The following is a 16,346-nucleotide window of genomic DNA, read 5'->3' as shown; positions in this document are numbered from 1 at the left end:
AGGCCATTGCCCACTGCACGCTCCAGAGCGCAGGTTGCTGCTTCATGGATGAGAGGCCCAAGAACAGTATCTGCTACCACCACTCATTAGAGCATTTGGGCAAAACTGCACAAAATAGTGTACAGACACAAACTGCAGGAAAATTTTTCACATGTATCCTTTTGAGCTGAGGGATACAGTTGCTGTGAAGCTCCAAGTCAGAATCTTCCATTAGAAAGCTACCCTCTTAGCAGCTTAGGGAACAGGAAGCTACATCAAATCCCTGATAAACACCTTGACCCAGATACTGCTGCAGTATGAGAAACAGTAGTCTTCTTAAAGCACAGGGTCCAAAGTCAGACCACCTGGTTTCAAACTCAGTTCCAGCTCTTACAAGGTAAGTGGCTCTGAACAGAAATATCTGGACCTCATTTTCTTTATCTGCAAAAGGAGAGTAAAACCAGTCTTTACCTCAAAGGATTATGATAAAAATCCAAATTAAATAATTATGGTTAAGTAATAAACTTAGCTTTAAATTTACTTGATAACTTCATTAAATAAGTATATTCATGCAAAGGACTTAAAACAGGGTCTTGGGTATATGGTATGCTCAATAAATGTTAGCTATTAGATATTTTACTAATTTGGAATATTTCCATGATATTTTATAAGTTAAAAAAAAAAAAAGGCTGCAGGAAAATAACATGATCTTATTTGGTCTTTTAAAAAAATCTTAAGAATGTTCAAACTACCATACAATTATGCTCATTTCACATGCCAGCAAGGTAATTCTCAAAATCCTTCAAGCTAGGCTTCAACAGTACGTGAACTGAGAACTTCTCGATGTATAAGCTGGATTTAGAAAAGGCAGAGAAACCAGAGATCAAAAAGCAAAATTTGTCAGATTAAAGAAAAAGCAAGAGAATTTAGGGAAAACATCTACTGCTTCACTGATGAGGCTAAAGCCTTTGACTATGTGGATCACAACTAACTGTGAAAAGTTCTTAAAGAGATGGGAATACCAGACCTGGTATTCCTATCTTAAAGAGATGGGAATACCTTACCTGCCTCTTGAGAAACTTGTATGTGGGTCAGGAAGCAAGTTAGAGATGGACACGGAACAAGAGACTGGTTCAAAATGGGGAAAGGAGTACACCAAGGCTGTATATTGTCACCCTGCTTACTTAACTTCTTTGCAGAGTACATCATGAGAAATGCTGGGCTGGAAGAAGCACAAGCTGGAATCAAGATTGCCGGGAGAAATATCAACAACCTCAGATATTCAGATGATACCAACCTAATGTCAGAAAGTGAAGAACTAAAGAGCCTCTTGATGAAGGTGAAAGAAGAGAGTGAAAAAGTTGGCTTAAAACTCAACACTCAAAAAACTAGAATCATGGCATCTGGTCCCATCACTTCATGGCAAATAGATAGGGTAAAAGTGGAAACAGTGGCAGATTTTATTTTCTTGGGCTCCAAAATCACTGCTGATGGTGACTGTAGCCACGAAATTTAAAAAAACGCTTCCTCCTTGGAAGAAAAGCTGTGAAAAACCTAAATAGCACGTTAAAAAGCAGAGACATCACTTTGCCAACAAAGGTCCATACAGTTAAAGCAAGGTATTTCCAGTAGTCATGTATGGATGTTGAGAGTTGGACCATAAATAAGGTTGAGCACCAAAGAATTGATGCTTCTGAACTATGGTGTTGGAGAAGACTCTTGAGAGTCCCTTGGACTGCAAGGAGATCCAACCAGTCCATCCTAAAGGAGATCAGTCCTGGGTGTTCATTGGAAGGACTGATGTTGAAGCTGAAACTCCAATCCTTTGGCCACCTGATGCGAAGAGCTGACTCACTGGAAAAGACCCTGATGCTGGGAAAGATTGAGGGCAGGAGGAGACGGGGACGACAGAGGATGAGATGGCTGGATGGCATCACCAACTCTATAGACATGGGTTTGGGTGAACTCCGGGAGTTGATGATGGATAGGGAGGCCTGGCGTGCTGCGGTTCATGGGGTCGCAAGGAGTCGGATACGACTGAGCGACTGAACTGAAATGAACTGAACTATGGTGTTGGAGAAGACTCATCTTGAGAGTCCCTTGGACTACAAGGAGATCAAACCAGTCAATCCTTAAGGAAATCAACCCTGAATATTCACTATGAGGACTGATACTGAAGCTCCAATACTTTGGCCACCTGATAACGAAGAGCTGACTCATTGGAAAAGACCCTGAGGCTGGGAAAGACTGAAAGTAAAAGGAGAAGGGGATGACAGAGGATGAGATGGTTGGATGGACATGAGTTTGAGCAAACTCCAAGAGACAATGAGGACAGGGAAGCCTGGCGTGCTACAGTCCATGGGGTCACGATTGAAACAACAATAATATATGAATGTATGTACACATATAAGGTTTACTCTGTAAAGTTTGTATAAGAACAGAAAAAATTAGAAGACAAGACCAAGACCAACCTGGGAGTAGAAAAGAAGGACAAGGGCAGGACATCCATCCCCTTCACAATGTATTTTCACACACAAAGGTATTATGAATAATCCCTTTTTTGCACCTTCCAAATTTTCTATAAGTGAATGCGTTTTTCATATGAGAAATAAAATCCACATTTAAAAAAGGCAATTACAAAGATAAGCAGAGAAAACGGGGGAAAGTAGCACCAAAACTCACCAAAACTAAAAGCAGAATGGCATGAGTGATAAAAAATATAAAACATTTATCTTCAGACTAATCAGTTAAGCTGCTCTATCAACACACAAAGCCAAGCGGCCCTGAAGAGCAAAAATTGATTAGAAATATACAAATGTCCCAGAGTTATTCAGACAGTCAATTATGTAAGTGAAATAGAACTTTACCAGAGGTCAGTAGTTTGCAGTTTCAGATGGCAACCCAGCAGTCCACAAAAATTTGAAATGCCTCTCTTTCTACTAATCAATTATGCTTCTAGGCATCTATTACCACATATTCAATCATGATAAGCATGACATATAAGAACCCTGTTGACTACAGCTTTATTTTTAATGGCAAGAAATTGGAGAAAATTTGAATATTAATAAGGAGGGAATTCCCTGGTGGTCCAGTGGTCAGGACTCCATGCCTCCACTGCAGGGGGCCCTGATCTGGGAATTAAGATCCCACAAGCCCCATGATGCAGCCAAATGAATGAATGAATGAATAAATAAATATCAATAGAGAAACAGTTAAAAATCAATATACATGGTATAGTCAGAAGAAGGGGTACTCTGGGATTAATAAAGTGAAGTAGATTTGCATGTATAGTATGAAAAAAAAAGTGAAAAACAAAAATATTTTGACTACCATTTTTTGCTAAATTATCTAAATACACTTAGGAGAACAGTATGGAAAGGTTACGAACTGTTAGTAAGGACAGCCTGCGGAATGGGATGCCTGGGTGAGTGAGGGGTGGGCCAGTGTTTTCACTTCTACAGCACACCTTTATACAGCTGGATATTCTAGGGCATGTCCTGTTCTGCAACATTTTTAGAGGCAGTGGATTCATGCGCGGTTAACGAGACGGTATAGATGCACTTTAATCCCAGACAGGAGCACCGCTGCCTTTTAGCGGAAACATCAACGCAGACAAATGATAAATGCTCCCCATCAATCAATGACACTTCCAGAACCTACCCCCTCCTCATGATCACAGATACAAGTGAGCAACGGTGCTGCACTCTTCACACTGACCCTGGCCATGTCAGAGCATGTCTGTGGGGAACCAGCCCACCAGGGAGGAAGGTCCGCCTCGCACTGATGTGAGAAGCAAAAACACAAAGAGTACTGGCTGGCCTGGCAAACATGCACTCTTCCTCCACATCAATTACGATCTAAACTCAGTAGGGACAAAGAAGACGGAGGTTGGCTTTGGTTTATAACTATTGATATTCTTCTCAAAAAAAAAATGCTCTTAATCTACCAACCTTCTAGGACTCAAGCAACTAGTACAGTGCATTTCTCTGCTTCAAGAGAGCAGCTGATGAAGTCAGACGGGTATGTCCTTAGAGTCCATGCCACACCATGAGGTATTTCATTATACAATGACTTCTTATTGCTCATGTTTTCGTCTGTTTTGGTCTTAGCTCTTTAAATAAACTCATCTTGTTCAGGGCACTGTCCCCTCAGGGAAGCGGCACAAGGTACTGAAAGAGGACCAGACAGGAGTCAAGGGCCACAGCTCCCAGAGCCACTTCCACACTGTGCGACCCTGAGCAAGCGATCGTTTCTTTGATTTTCAGTTACCACATCTGTAAAATTAGGATTTTTAAAGACTTTGCAATTCTACTATCTATGATTTTTACATTTATCATGGGACCTATTATAGAATCGAGTACAGCTATTTATACCAAATTTTTCTCACATTTTTAAGCAGAATATGCACACGCTGTCTTCACAATCATCAAACAAGATTCTACCTAATTTTAAGAATAAAATAATTAAGTGTAAACCACTTATTTGAAACAAGTAAACTGAAATCATTTTACATGTATTAACTGCTTAAATTTCTTAATAACCCAGTCAATTGCCCCTATCAGAGATGAGGAAACAGGTCCAGCAAGCTTTCTTACCCAAGGTCACATAGCTGGAATATGATGAAGTCAAGAAGCAAAGTGGAAGAGTCCAGCACATTTAACTATACACCCTCAGTTCAGTTCAGTCACTTAGTCGTGTCCAACCCTTTGCGACCCCATGAACTGCAGCACGCCAGGCCTCCCTGTCCATCACCAACTCCCAGAGTCCACCCAAACCCATGTCCATAGAGTTGGTGATACCATCCAACCATCTCATCCTCTGTCGTCCCCTTCTCCTCCTGCCCTCAATCCTTCCCAGCATCAGGGTCTTTTCCAACGAGTCAGCTCTTTGCATCAGGTGGCCAAAGTACTGGAGTTTCAGCTTCAACATCAGTCCTTCCAATGAACACCCAGGACTGATCTCCCTCTAGGATGGACTGGTTGGATCTCCTTGCAGTCCAAGGGACTCTCAAGAGTCTTCTCCAACACCACAGTTCAAAAGCATCAATTCTTTGGCGCTCAGCTTTCTTTATAGTCCAACTCTCACATTCACACATGACCACTGGAAAAACCATAGCTTTGACTAGACGCACCTTTGTTGGCAAAGTAATGTCTCTGCTTTTTAATATGCTGTCTAGGTTGGTCAGAATTTTCCTTCCAAGGAGTAAGTGTCTTTTAATTTCATGGGTGCAATTACCATCTGCAGTCATTCTGGAGCCCCAAAAAATAAAATCAGCCACTGTTTCCACTGTTTTCCCATCTATTTGCCATGAAGTGATGGGACCGGATGCCATGATCTTAATTTTCTGAATGTTGAGCTTTAAGCCAACTTTTTCACTCTCTTTACTTTCATCAACTACACATCCTACACCCTACTATATTGTAGGAGAGGAAGGAATACACAATTTGTGAGTTGCTTTCTCAAATCTGACACATATAGAGGTTCTTGCTTTCTACCACCTCTCCTTGAGACTAAATTATAATCCAATAGTATTATTCCAATTGAATAACTATATAGATGCATACAAAATATTAAATAGCAATACAAAAAAAATTCTGAAAAAAAATCTAGTGAATATACAGTTCTTCTCCAGGCTTTCTCTGAATGGCTTTCCAGAACACTTTGCATTAACTCTATAGTACAGAACCAACTGTAATAACACTTTTTATCCCACCACCTAAGCTGCATTCCTGGCCAGCAGGCCTGTCAGCATATTGCCTGTACCCTTGCTTTGGTATGGCAAATAGATGGGGAAACAATGGAAACAGTGAGAGACTTTTATTTTGGGGGGCTCCAAAAATCACTGTAGATAGTGACTGCAGTCATGAAAGTAAAAGATGCTTGCTCCTTGGAAGAAAAGCTATGACCAACCTAGACAGCTTATTAAAAAGCAGAGACATTACTTTGCCAACAAAGGTCCATCAAGGCTATGGTTTTTCTAGTGGTCATGTATGGATGTGGAGAAGGCAATGGCACCCCACTCCAGTACTTTTGCCTGGAAAAACCCATGGACGGAGGGGCCTGGTAGGCTGCAGTCCACGGGGTCGCTAGAGTCGGACACGACTGAGCGACTTCACTTTCACTTTTCACTTTCATGCATTGGAGAAGGAAATGGCAGCCCACTCCAGTGTTCTTGCCTGGAGAATCCTAGGGACGGGGAAGCCTGGTGGGCTGCCGTCTATGGGGTCGCACAGAGTCGGACACAACTGAATCGACTTAGCAGCAGCAGCATGTATGGATGTGAGAGTTGGACTATAAAGAAAGCTTAGCACCAAAGAATTGATGCTTTTGAACTGTGGTGTTGGAGAAGACTCTTGAGAGTCCCTTGGACTGCAAGGAGATCCAACCAGTCCATCCTAAAGGAAATCAGTCCTGAATATTCACTGGAAGGACTGATGCTACAAGTTTAAGCTCCAATTCTTTGGCTACCTGATGCAAAGAACTGACTCACTGGAAAAGACTCTGATGCTGGGAAAGACTGAAAGCAGGAGGAGAAGGGATGACAGAGGATAAGATGGTTGGATGGCATCACCGACTCAATGGACATGAGTTTGAGTAAGCTCCCAGAGTTGGTCATGGACAGGGAGGCCTGGCATTCTGCAGTTCATGGAGTCAAAAAGAGTCAGACACGACTGAGTGACTGAACTGAACTGTTGTTGTTTTGGTATGAGGTATCATAACTGACCCTCAGTCAATATGGAATCCAATAAAGTTTGCTGAATGAATGTCAACTAAGTTTGATGATATATTAATGAGATGTATGCTATTTTAATACTGTGACAGACCAGGATCAACACTTCAGTCATGCTGCAACTTAATAAGGCTTTCAATGGAGTCTTGATCATCTTTAAGTCTCTAAGTCTTCCAGCTTAGAGAAGCAGGAAGGTGATTAGATATTTGAATCAAGAGCACTTAAGAGACAGTATGAAAGTGAAAGTCGCTCAGTCATATCTCACTCTTTGCGACCCCAAGGACTGTACAGTCCATGGAATTCTCCAGGCCAGAATACTGGAGTGGGTAACCTTTCCCTTCTCCAGGGGATCTTCCCAATGCAGGGACTGAACCCAGGTCTCCCACATTCTTCCAGGGCAGAGGTAGGAATAGCAGCAATCATTCTTAAGAGAGGATTAAGGAAAAAAAAAAAAACCCACATTGATCTAACTTTGTAAACCAGAAAGTGAGCTAAGTGAGAATGAAACATCAATAAATGCCAATTATTTTTTAAATCTTGTTTGGACTTCTTAGCCAACAAGCCTCCCACTTAAAAGTAGAAAAACAGGCAGTTTTGGCCACAGTTTCAGAGGATCCGTGAGGACATCCAGAGATTTGCCAAGGATCATGGACAGGGACTGAAGAACTTCTGTTTCAGATAACTATGTGAAGCTGGTAGGTGCGAAGAACTACTGCTCTTAGCTTTTACTACCTGCCAAATGTGTTCACCAGCCATGTCACTCAGCCTTACCATGGCCCTAGGAAGGAGTAAATATGCTACTCTCTTGATGGAAGAATATGAAACTCAGGGAGGTAAGATAACTTAGCCAGTTGCACACCTGAAAGACAGAAAGGAAAACTTAGCTCTTTAACCTGGGAGGTAAGAATAAGACTAGCTTATAGCCTTACCTTGGAGATACTGTGGTTTGCTTCCCGATTACTGCAATAAAGCAAGTCACATGAATTTTTTGGTTTCCCACTGCAACTAATAGTTATGTTTACATTACAAACGTAGTCTATTACATGTGCAATAACAGCATTATGTCTGAAAAAACAATGAACATGCCTTAATTAAAAAATACTGCTAAAAAATGTTAATCACCCAACAATGCAGGGTTGCCCAAAACCTTCAATTTATTAAAACACACAATAATGTGAAGCAAAATAAAGAGGTATGTCTGTATCTGATTCCAAAGCCTCACAAACCTTGGCCTCCTTTTGACATTCAACAAGTATCTGGAGCAAATTATATAAATTTTTTGAGACCACCTCCTCATAAACTAACACAGCTGGTGATAGACTGTATTAAATGATGATTTCTAAAAGGTCTTTTCTTTCATTTTTAAAATTACATTTATTTAGCGTAGGTACACCTAAAAGAACTCACCCTCTGTTCCCACCCAGTAGAAAGCATACGCAAACCTAAGGTGTGCATGAAGGGAAAGGGCCCTGGCCCGTTTGTGGTTGGGAAGGTGCAATCCTCTGAGTCCCAAGCCTCAGGAGAGGGTTGGACTGAAATCCTGGGCAGCCTGTACTCCCGCTGCTGGCCCTAAGAGAAGCATGCACCATAGCCAAAGGCCTGTTTGATGCCCTCAATGTAGTACCGCTGCCAACCCTGCCACATTCTCTCGTCCTCATAGGCAGGGATGCCTCAGCCTTCCAAACACAGCTCATTCTCTCCATTCTTGTCAATGAAGGTCAAGGTGATGGTGGCAAAGCCACCTTCTGGCCAAGATTTAAACCTCCACTTCATCGCAATATGTTTCTCAGGGACCAGTTCAATGAATTCTCCAGACACTGACACCAATCAGCTGAAACTTGCCACCTTTCTCTGCTTCTAACATTGCAGGAGGGCTTTCCAGGTGAAGTGGAAATGTAGGGAATGCATATTTAATCCCTGGGTTGGAAAGATCCCCTGGAATAGGAAATGGTAACCCACTTACTCCCATATTCTTGCCTAGGGAATGCCACGGATGAGGAGCCTATCAGGCTACAGTTCATGGGGTCGAAAAGAGTAGGACACAACTGATGAACTCAACACAAACACATAACATTACAGGAGCATGGGTATAGGCCTGAACAAGCTCTTGGGTAGTAAAAAAACAAAAAAGCAAAACAACTCTTTAGAGCTCTGATCTGGGTTTTTGAAAGGGCAGATTTGGCCTTGGGCTCCTCAGTTTTCAGTGCTGTCTGCCCAGCTGGGTCTACTGACTCTCCATGATTGTTGGCAATATCGTACCCCGTGTGAACTCTGTTTTGAGGATGCTGCTGATTCTTTAAGGCCACGAGATTTGTGTCTGGCTCATTTCTGGCAAAGCTCACACTAATCTCCATTTCATCCACACTATTTTCATCAGACAAATTGAGGATCTCCACACGGCCCTTGTACTGCACTCCAGAGGTACCTGTCCAGTTTAGTTTGATGCTCCACTCATAAAAGAAGGTAAATTTGCCTTTGTGATGGTTAATGGATGCCTTCCCATCGTTTATTTACTTCTGACACCTTGAACTTCTCATTTAGGACACATATAGGAACAGTGTTTTGAGTTTATCTGTGAACGTATTCCGGAGAAGGTGATGGCACCCCACTCCAGTACTCTTGCCTGGAAAATCCCATGGATGGAGGAGCCTGGTAGGCTGCAGTCCATGGGGTCGTGAAGAGTCAGACACGACTAAGCAACTTCACTTTCACTTTTCACTTTCATGCACTGGAGAAGGAAATGGCAACCCACTCCAGTGTTCTTGCCTGGAGAATCCCAGGGACGGGGGAGCCTGGTGTGCTGCCGTCTATGGGGTCACACAGAGTTGGACATGACTGAAGTGACTTAGCAGCAGCAGCAGTGGACATATTCAAAGCATCCCTTTCAATGCCAGCTGTTGACACTGGTGGTGTCTGCTTATTCCTCCATGATCCAGCATGGGTCACCCTCACCCGACCTGGCCATCGGCTCTCCTCACACATTGCTACCAGCTCCCGAGCAGCCAGTCTCAGGACCATTCAGTCCCTGCCTCCCAGCAGTACCTGGAAACTACTAGAAGCCAAAATGTCTTCTTGCCATTACATGCTTGATCCTATGTAGAAGGACATTTCTAGAGCCTGGATACAGAATACAGGCATACCTCACTTTACCGTTATTGTTGCAGATATTTGCAGATATTGTGATTACAAATTGAAGGTTTATGGCAACTCTTCATCAAGAAAGTCAACTGGCACCATTTTTTATAATAGTATTTGCTTGCTTCATGTCTCTGTCCACAGTTTGTTAATTCCTACCATATTTCAAACTGTTTCATTGTTACTGTGTTTGTTATGGTGAACTGCGGTCAGTGATCCTTGACACTACTACTACCACAGAAAGATTAGGATTCGCTGATAATGGTATTTTTTAGCAAAAAAGTATTTTTTAATTAAGGTATGCACATTGTTTTTCAGGCATAATGCTATTGCATACTTAAAAGACTATACTACAGTAAAAACGTAACTTTTATACGCACTGGGAAACCAAAAATCCATGTGACTCACTTTATTGCAATATTCACAAAACTGGAACCAAATCCATTATATTTCTGAGGGTGGCTGTGGAAAGAATAATATTGAAGGTTCCATCTTTTCAAAAGGAAGCACAGACAATCATATTAAAATCAACTAGCAAAAAGACTGACAAACTCAAGACTCTATCCTTTATAACCTAAACTATTAACCATTAGGCAAAAAGTACAGTCGTCCTTCAGGATCCAAAAGGGGTTGGTCCCAGGGCCCCCCGCAGATACCAAGCTCTGAGGATGTTCAAGTCCCTTATAGTACAGTACAATGAACACAGTCGGCCCTCCTTATCCACAGGATTCACAGTCAAAGATTCAACCAACCTGGGTTCAATTCAATGGATTCAATTCAACCTGTGGTTGGTTGAATCCGTGGATAAAGAGGGCCGACTACATATATGCAAATGGCTGGTATCCACCTTGGATTACAAGTATCTACTGGCCACTCATGAAACTGAATTCTTTTAGAACAATATTATTCTAGAAATCTCCTCCCACATTATGCTTACAAAATAGGTCCTATTTTCAGTAGCCCTGGCACAAAAATATTATAGCAAACAGAGCAATTAATGGTCGGGGATGGCTGGCCAAATTAGCCAGTGACAATGAAGACAATGAAGGAAAGATAAGAAAAGCTTCAGAAGCTGGGCTGACAAACACGGTGACAAATATACAAAAGGGAGGCATATATTCTCTCATGTAAAAATCTGGTTTTGGTACTAGACAGACAATAGTGTCATACAGATAGAACACAGGAGTAAGGTTACCAGCAGATCTGGTTAAGTGTGTGAAGATAAAGAGCTCAGTGTAGAGAGCTCTTAGTTAGTTAAGTCGCTCAGTCGTGTCTGACTCTTTGCGACCCCGTAGACTGTAGCCCACCAGGCTCCTCCGTCCATGGGATTCTCCAGGCAAGAATACTGTTGAGTGGGTTGCCATTTCCTTCTCCAGGGATCGAACCCAGGTTTCCCGCATTGCAGGCAGATGCTTCAACCTCTGAGCCACCTGTGTAGAACTCACTGGGTTTATACAGGTCCTCATGAGACATTCAAATGAGGATAAACTCTAGGGCCTGGAGATTAAGATATCAGGGCAGATTTAGGAGTCATCAGCATACATGTGGTAGTTGAATCTATACAGAGAAAAAGGAGGGAGGCAGGAAGAACCTTCAACAACATCAACATGTAAGAGGTGAGGGCAAATGACCTAGATCTAGGAGATGAAAATACAGGGGTGAGGGAAGGTTTTAGGAAAACGAGTTTTAAAGAGGAGGAAATGAGGAACAGCAGCAAATGCCACAGAAAGGGCAAAGCTAAATAGAATATTATGTTCAGTCTGGTAATTAAGGACTTTATGACAAAGCTGAGGAGTAAAATTGGAAATCAGATTTCAGAAAAATGATCAATAAATAAAAGGAGATGATAAACAAAGGTCACTCATTCAAGAAGTTTAGTTTAACAATATATTTACCCTCTCTGAATGTAGAGGGTTTAGCTGATACTCACAAATAGAACAAAAAAAAGAAAAAATTCTGCCTCTAAGTTAGTTCTTATTCAATTACATTCAATTACATAACATTTTTATGTCAAATAGTTAAGCACTCAAAAGATGTAAAGTGTTTTTCCAGGCACCATTCTGGATACTAACATATCATTTAATCATCACAAACCTATGAAGTAGGTTTTACTATTCCTATTTTACAAATGAGACAACTATGGCACACAGAAGATACACTACTTTCTGAGGTCCCATAGCTAGTAGTATGGTAGTCAAATCTGAAATTTCACTCAAAAAGAATTAAGAAGTGGGGAGGGCAACGTGAGAAGTGAGGGTTGATAGACGAAAACTGTAAATGGTATAGTAAGACTGCACTGACTGTTTCACTGGACACATTTTAACATCTATTCAAGAACTTATTTTTAATTTGAAAGAATCTGTGTCTTCTCTCATCTCAGAATCCTACATTGCTGAGACCTGACATATTCATGCCTCTTATGACACTCAAGATTCAGCACTGTATTATAACTGTCATTTCTCTTACTGAATCACAAGTTGATTGAAAACGGATGTGTATATTATTTATCTTGGTGTATTTATTCCTCTAATCCTAACGTAGAAGATTCTAGACTTACTATGGTAACCACTTCACAGATATACAAATATCAAATTATGTTGTGCACCTGAAACTAATACCTGTTATATGTCAATTATACCACAATTTAAAAAAGAAAGATGCTCAATAAAGGCTGGTTGTATGAATGATCATTTTTACTTCTCAGAACATCCTGGGGGCTTCAATAACTTATTTTTAAAGTCTTAAACTGCTATGTACTATTCTGACTCAGACATTATTTAAATTGTCTATGGACCACTCAAATTACTGATTTTGCTGGAAATACCATTCTGAAGTAAAAATCAAATATAATTCCCCTGGGTAAAACTTTTTAAGGATTCCCTATCACCTACTAGTCAAAGGTCATAGCCCTGCTTTCCAACCTTACCTCTAATCCTAGTCACCTGCTTCCAACTACCAAACTGGGATTCCCTGGTGGCTCAGTGGTAAAGAATCTGCCTGTCAGTGCAGGAGACGTGGGTTTGATCCCTGGGTCAGGAAGATCCCCTGGAGGAGGAAATGGCAACCCACTCCAGTATTCTTGCCTGGAAAATTCCATGGACACAGGAGCCTGGCAGGCTATAGCCCCTGGACTCACAAGAGTCGGACACAACGTAGTGACTAAACCACCACAGCAACAAACAAGTAGGTGTAAGTCACTGGCCTCATGGGACTTACTTCCATTTTAGTGGGGGGAGATAAAAAATAAGGCTGACATTTTATTAGATTTTTGTTAATTGCTCTGTTTTCATCCGTCTTTTGGTCATTGTAGTTTATCCTTTTTAAATTTAAAAATCCAACCACACACATACAAAGCTCTGGAAGTGCTCCGACTTAAGTGTGTAAAATGAATTAAAATGATACAATTCTGGGGCAGTGTCTTTTTTATATTTTATTTCTAGATGCATACCACAATGAAGGCACTCAATATCTTTTATAAAACCTGAGTCATAGCTAGTTTGGTCAAAAGAAGCTATATGAGGTTTTCAGACAACCCCAAAATATAACATGTCAGCCTTAAGGCCTTAGGCACATCATCTTAACAGTTAAAGTTCTTTCTCTTACATACTGCCTCAGCATGTTTCGAACTCAATGTGCTTTAACAAGCCCTGTCACAAGGCTCAATGTGTTAAGAGGAGATCTTCACATTTCATCCTAGAATAACTTAAGTCTTTGCAGTTATCTTCAAGCTGCTTCACCCATGTTACTAAATCCTGGGCCATGATTATCTTCATTGTACAGATGGGGGAAGGAAGGATATAAAATAACTTGACTGAAGAGTCCCAGCAAGTCATTGAAAGAGCCTTCATTTTAACTATCCACTCCTGTTCCTCTCTTCAAACAATCATTCTGAGAAACTCTCACTGCCAGCAGGCAGAAAAGAGCATCAAACTAGTTATTAGCTTTTACTTGTTTAACTTCAGTGAATAACAGAAGCTTCCTAGACCTGCAGGTTATGATAGCTGTAGGATAGGAGATTTGATAGATTAAGTTTTGCTGACTGAATCCAAATTCATAAATCTACTTCTAACTTCTAAATTTCAAAAGAGCATGAAGCAAACTTTAAAGGTATTTTTTTCCCTCTCTCTCCTGATCTCTAATTCTATCGAAGCTTGCTCAGTCCCCTAAATGTGTCAAGTCATACCTACCTTTTCAGTTCAGGATCCAGGCTGCCAGAATTTTCTCCTACTTAAACTGTAAACCAATCCCTCTTGAGCCAAGACACCTATCATTCCTAGCCAACTCTAGATCTAGACACTAATCTGAACTGGTAGAGGAGCCCAGCAATTTTAATCCCAGGCAGCCCCCCTCTTACACCTCCAAACCATTCTGGGAGGAGTGCCTCTTCTAATCGTCGCCCCATTATGGGGTCCAGAAAAGGGAAATGTCAAGTGTCTCAGATTCCATAAAAACTATTATCCACGTTGCCATTAATGGTAATTTGGAGATCACAACTAGTAATTGAAGTAATAACCTAAGAAGATTCCCACGTTATACGTGCTGAGAACAAATTACTTAGCAGATGACATTTCCTAGCCCAAGTGACTTGCATAACTGGGCGATTAGCACAGGCTCGAAAAAGAGCAGGAAGCTCACACTTCAGTTTACTGTACTTTACTACAGAATTCTACACCAAAACATCCTCACACACGCCTGCCTTGAGATGATGTAAGTTGTTGCCCTAGTCTTTTAACCAGAACAGTAGGGGGGTTCTCTTTCCCTGCAGCGGCCACCCCTCCTTCTAACGACTGGCCCCTGCGGCTCGAGCTAACAACCTCGAAGCCCGCGAGCCCCGCAGCTTCTGCTCGGCGGACACCGCAGCCCCAAACTGGCCATCCCCTCCTCCCCCACGTCCCCGCGTCGCTTGTCATCCCGCGCCAGGCGCCACCCTCTCTCCATCCCGGAGAGGGTTTGGGGCTCCGTTCTGCGACGATCAGCGGGAGCGGTCCCCGAATCGGCACCTACCTCCCACCTCTTCCTCCAGGCGCCGCCGGGGGGCAACGCTCGCCCGCCTCCTCCAACGGCCCCAACGGCCGCGCCGAGCCTCACGCAGAGAAGCGGGGCGCCGCTCCAGGTGCCGGCGCTCACCTCCGCGCCCGCCCTCCCGACCCCGGCCGGCGCCCGCCCCCCGCCCGCACGCCTGCCCCAATCCCGGCAGGGCGCCGTCGCCCCTCCCCAGGCGGGCGCGTCACAATCCCGGCGCCGGGTGAGGTTCTCACCTTCACGGCCCCCGGCTGTGGCGGGGAAACACCGCTCGGAGTCCTAGACCTGCTAGCGCAGCCCCGAGGGCCCGCACAGGCGCGGCTGCACGCTGAGCCCGGGCCGACGGCCCCGCCTCCACCTCCGGCTCCCGCCTTCCCCGCCCCCGGCCGGGCTCCGCCCAACCCCTCGCGGCCACCTCCCCTGCTCCCCAGGTTCGCAAGGCCTAGCCTCTTCCCATTGGCTCCGCCAGTTGCTAGGCGATGAACAACAGCGGCCTGCATTGGTCCGGTGGCACCTCCAAAAAAACCCGGAGAAAAAGAAAACCTCATCCCTAGAGCCCGAGCGGGATGCGGTCGCAGCTGCGGCTCTCGGCACCTGTTACGCCCTGTGATTCACCCTGCTGGGTCCTGCTCTCCACCCCCTCCTCACTCCCGCGGAGCTCGGGGCCCCGGGCTTCATCGGGCTAGGGGCGGGTGGCGGGGTCGTGGCTGCTTCAAAGCACACGTCCCGAGCCCCTGTGAACCCCAGCACCCACCCGAGCAAAAGTGAAGCGCCCAGTAAAGCTCTGTGGGGTTGAAAAAGTGGGGAAATAAACCAAACAACAGCCGGCACCCAGAATTAGGTCAGGCCCAGGGGAAGGGAGGTTCAAGCGCTGGGAGTCGAGGATGCCAAGGAGAAAAGTTCATGTAAATTTAGGGCAAGAATTGGACCTAGGCGAAAGACAGCGGGAAGTCTAAGAAAAGGCACTCGTGAATTAGAAGTCTATGCAAAACTGCTCCACACCCACTGATCAAAATATGTGCAAAAAAATGTATGCCCGCTACTCCTTTAGCCAGGGTCATGGCGGCTCCTCTCGTGTTCCATGGCCTCCTAAAATTCTCCAGCGAAGATGAGAGGCCAGAAAAAGGAAGGAGATCAGATGGAGAAATCGCAGGCATATGAGTTGAGTTATAAAACAAAGACGTACTTGGATAGATTTTTTTTAAGTGAAGCCAAGAAATTTACTCAGTAAAAACAGGTTTGGTATTTTAAGGAGGATCCTGAGAGCACTTTGAAACCAAAATACTATGAGAGAAGGACAAGAATTGTTAAAACTGAAGAACAAGGGAGAAAGGAGTGCCTTCCTTCTTCCAGTTCACACACGTATATCCAGCCCCAATCCTGGATGAAAGATCAAGACGAGAACATGAACATGCCATGGCGACAACTTCAGAATCCAAGGTAACCCTCCTGTTGCTTTTGGCCTAAGCTATCGGGAGGG

General features: G+C 43.4%; 2 protein-coding genes and 1 pseudogene across 13 annotated transcripts in view; 1 reads left to right on the top strand and 2 right to left on the bottom strand.

Annotated features, from left to right (window-relative positions):
* The window catches only part of SSX2IP (SSX family member 2 interacting protein), a 59,385-nt gene extending 44,169 nt beyond the window's left edge, over positions 1–15,216 (bottom strand). For 7 of the 12 annotated variants that reach the window (XM_005204403.5, XM_010803391.4, XM_010803392.4 and 4 more), the window contains exon 1: positions 15,103–15,216. The gene's annotated coding sequence lies outside the window, so the exon portion shown is untranslated. Of the gene's footprint in view, positions 1–7,480; positions 7,569–14,848; positions 15,013–15,102 lie in introns of those variants that run through there. The other 5 variants (XM_059884706.1, XM_059884707.1, XM_015464815.3 and 2 more) reach the window with 4 other exon arrangements.
* On the bottom strand, positions 7,576–9,396 carry LOC101904944 (activator of 90 kDa heat shock protein ATPase homolog 1-like; annotated as a pseudogene).
* On the top strand, positions 14,268–15,349 carry LOC104971691 (basic proline-rich protein-like). Its single transcript, XM_010803416.1, has 2 exons — positions 14,268–14,319; positions 14,610–15,349. The coding sequence occupies exons 1-2, from the start codon at positions 14,268–14,270 to the stop codon at positions 15,347–15,349; spliced, it is 792 nt and encodes a 263-aa protein (XP_010801718.1).
* The last annotated feature ends 997 nt before the right edge of the window (positions 15,350–16,346 follow it).

Source organism: Bos taurus, chromosome 3 (genome assembly GCF_002263795.3).
Source record: "Bos taurus isolate L1 Dominette 01449 registration number 42190680 breed Hereford chromosome 3, ARS-UCD2.0, whole genome shotgun sequence".
Taxonomy (NCBI): domain Eukaryota; kingdom Metazoa; phylum Chordata; class Mammalia; order Artiodactyla; family Bovidae; genus Bos; species Bos taurus.
This window is presented reverse-complemented; position numbering and strand designations above follow the sequence as displayed.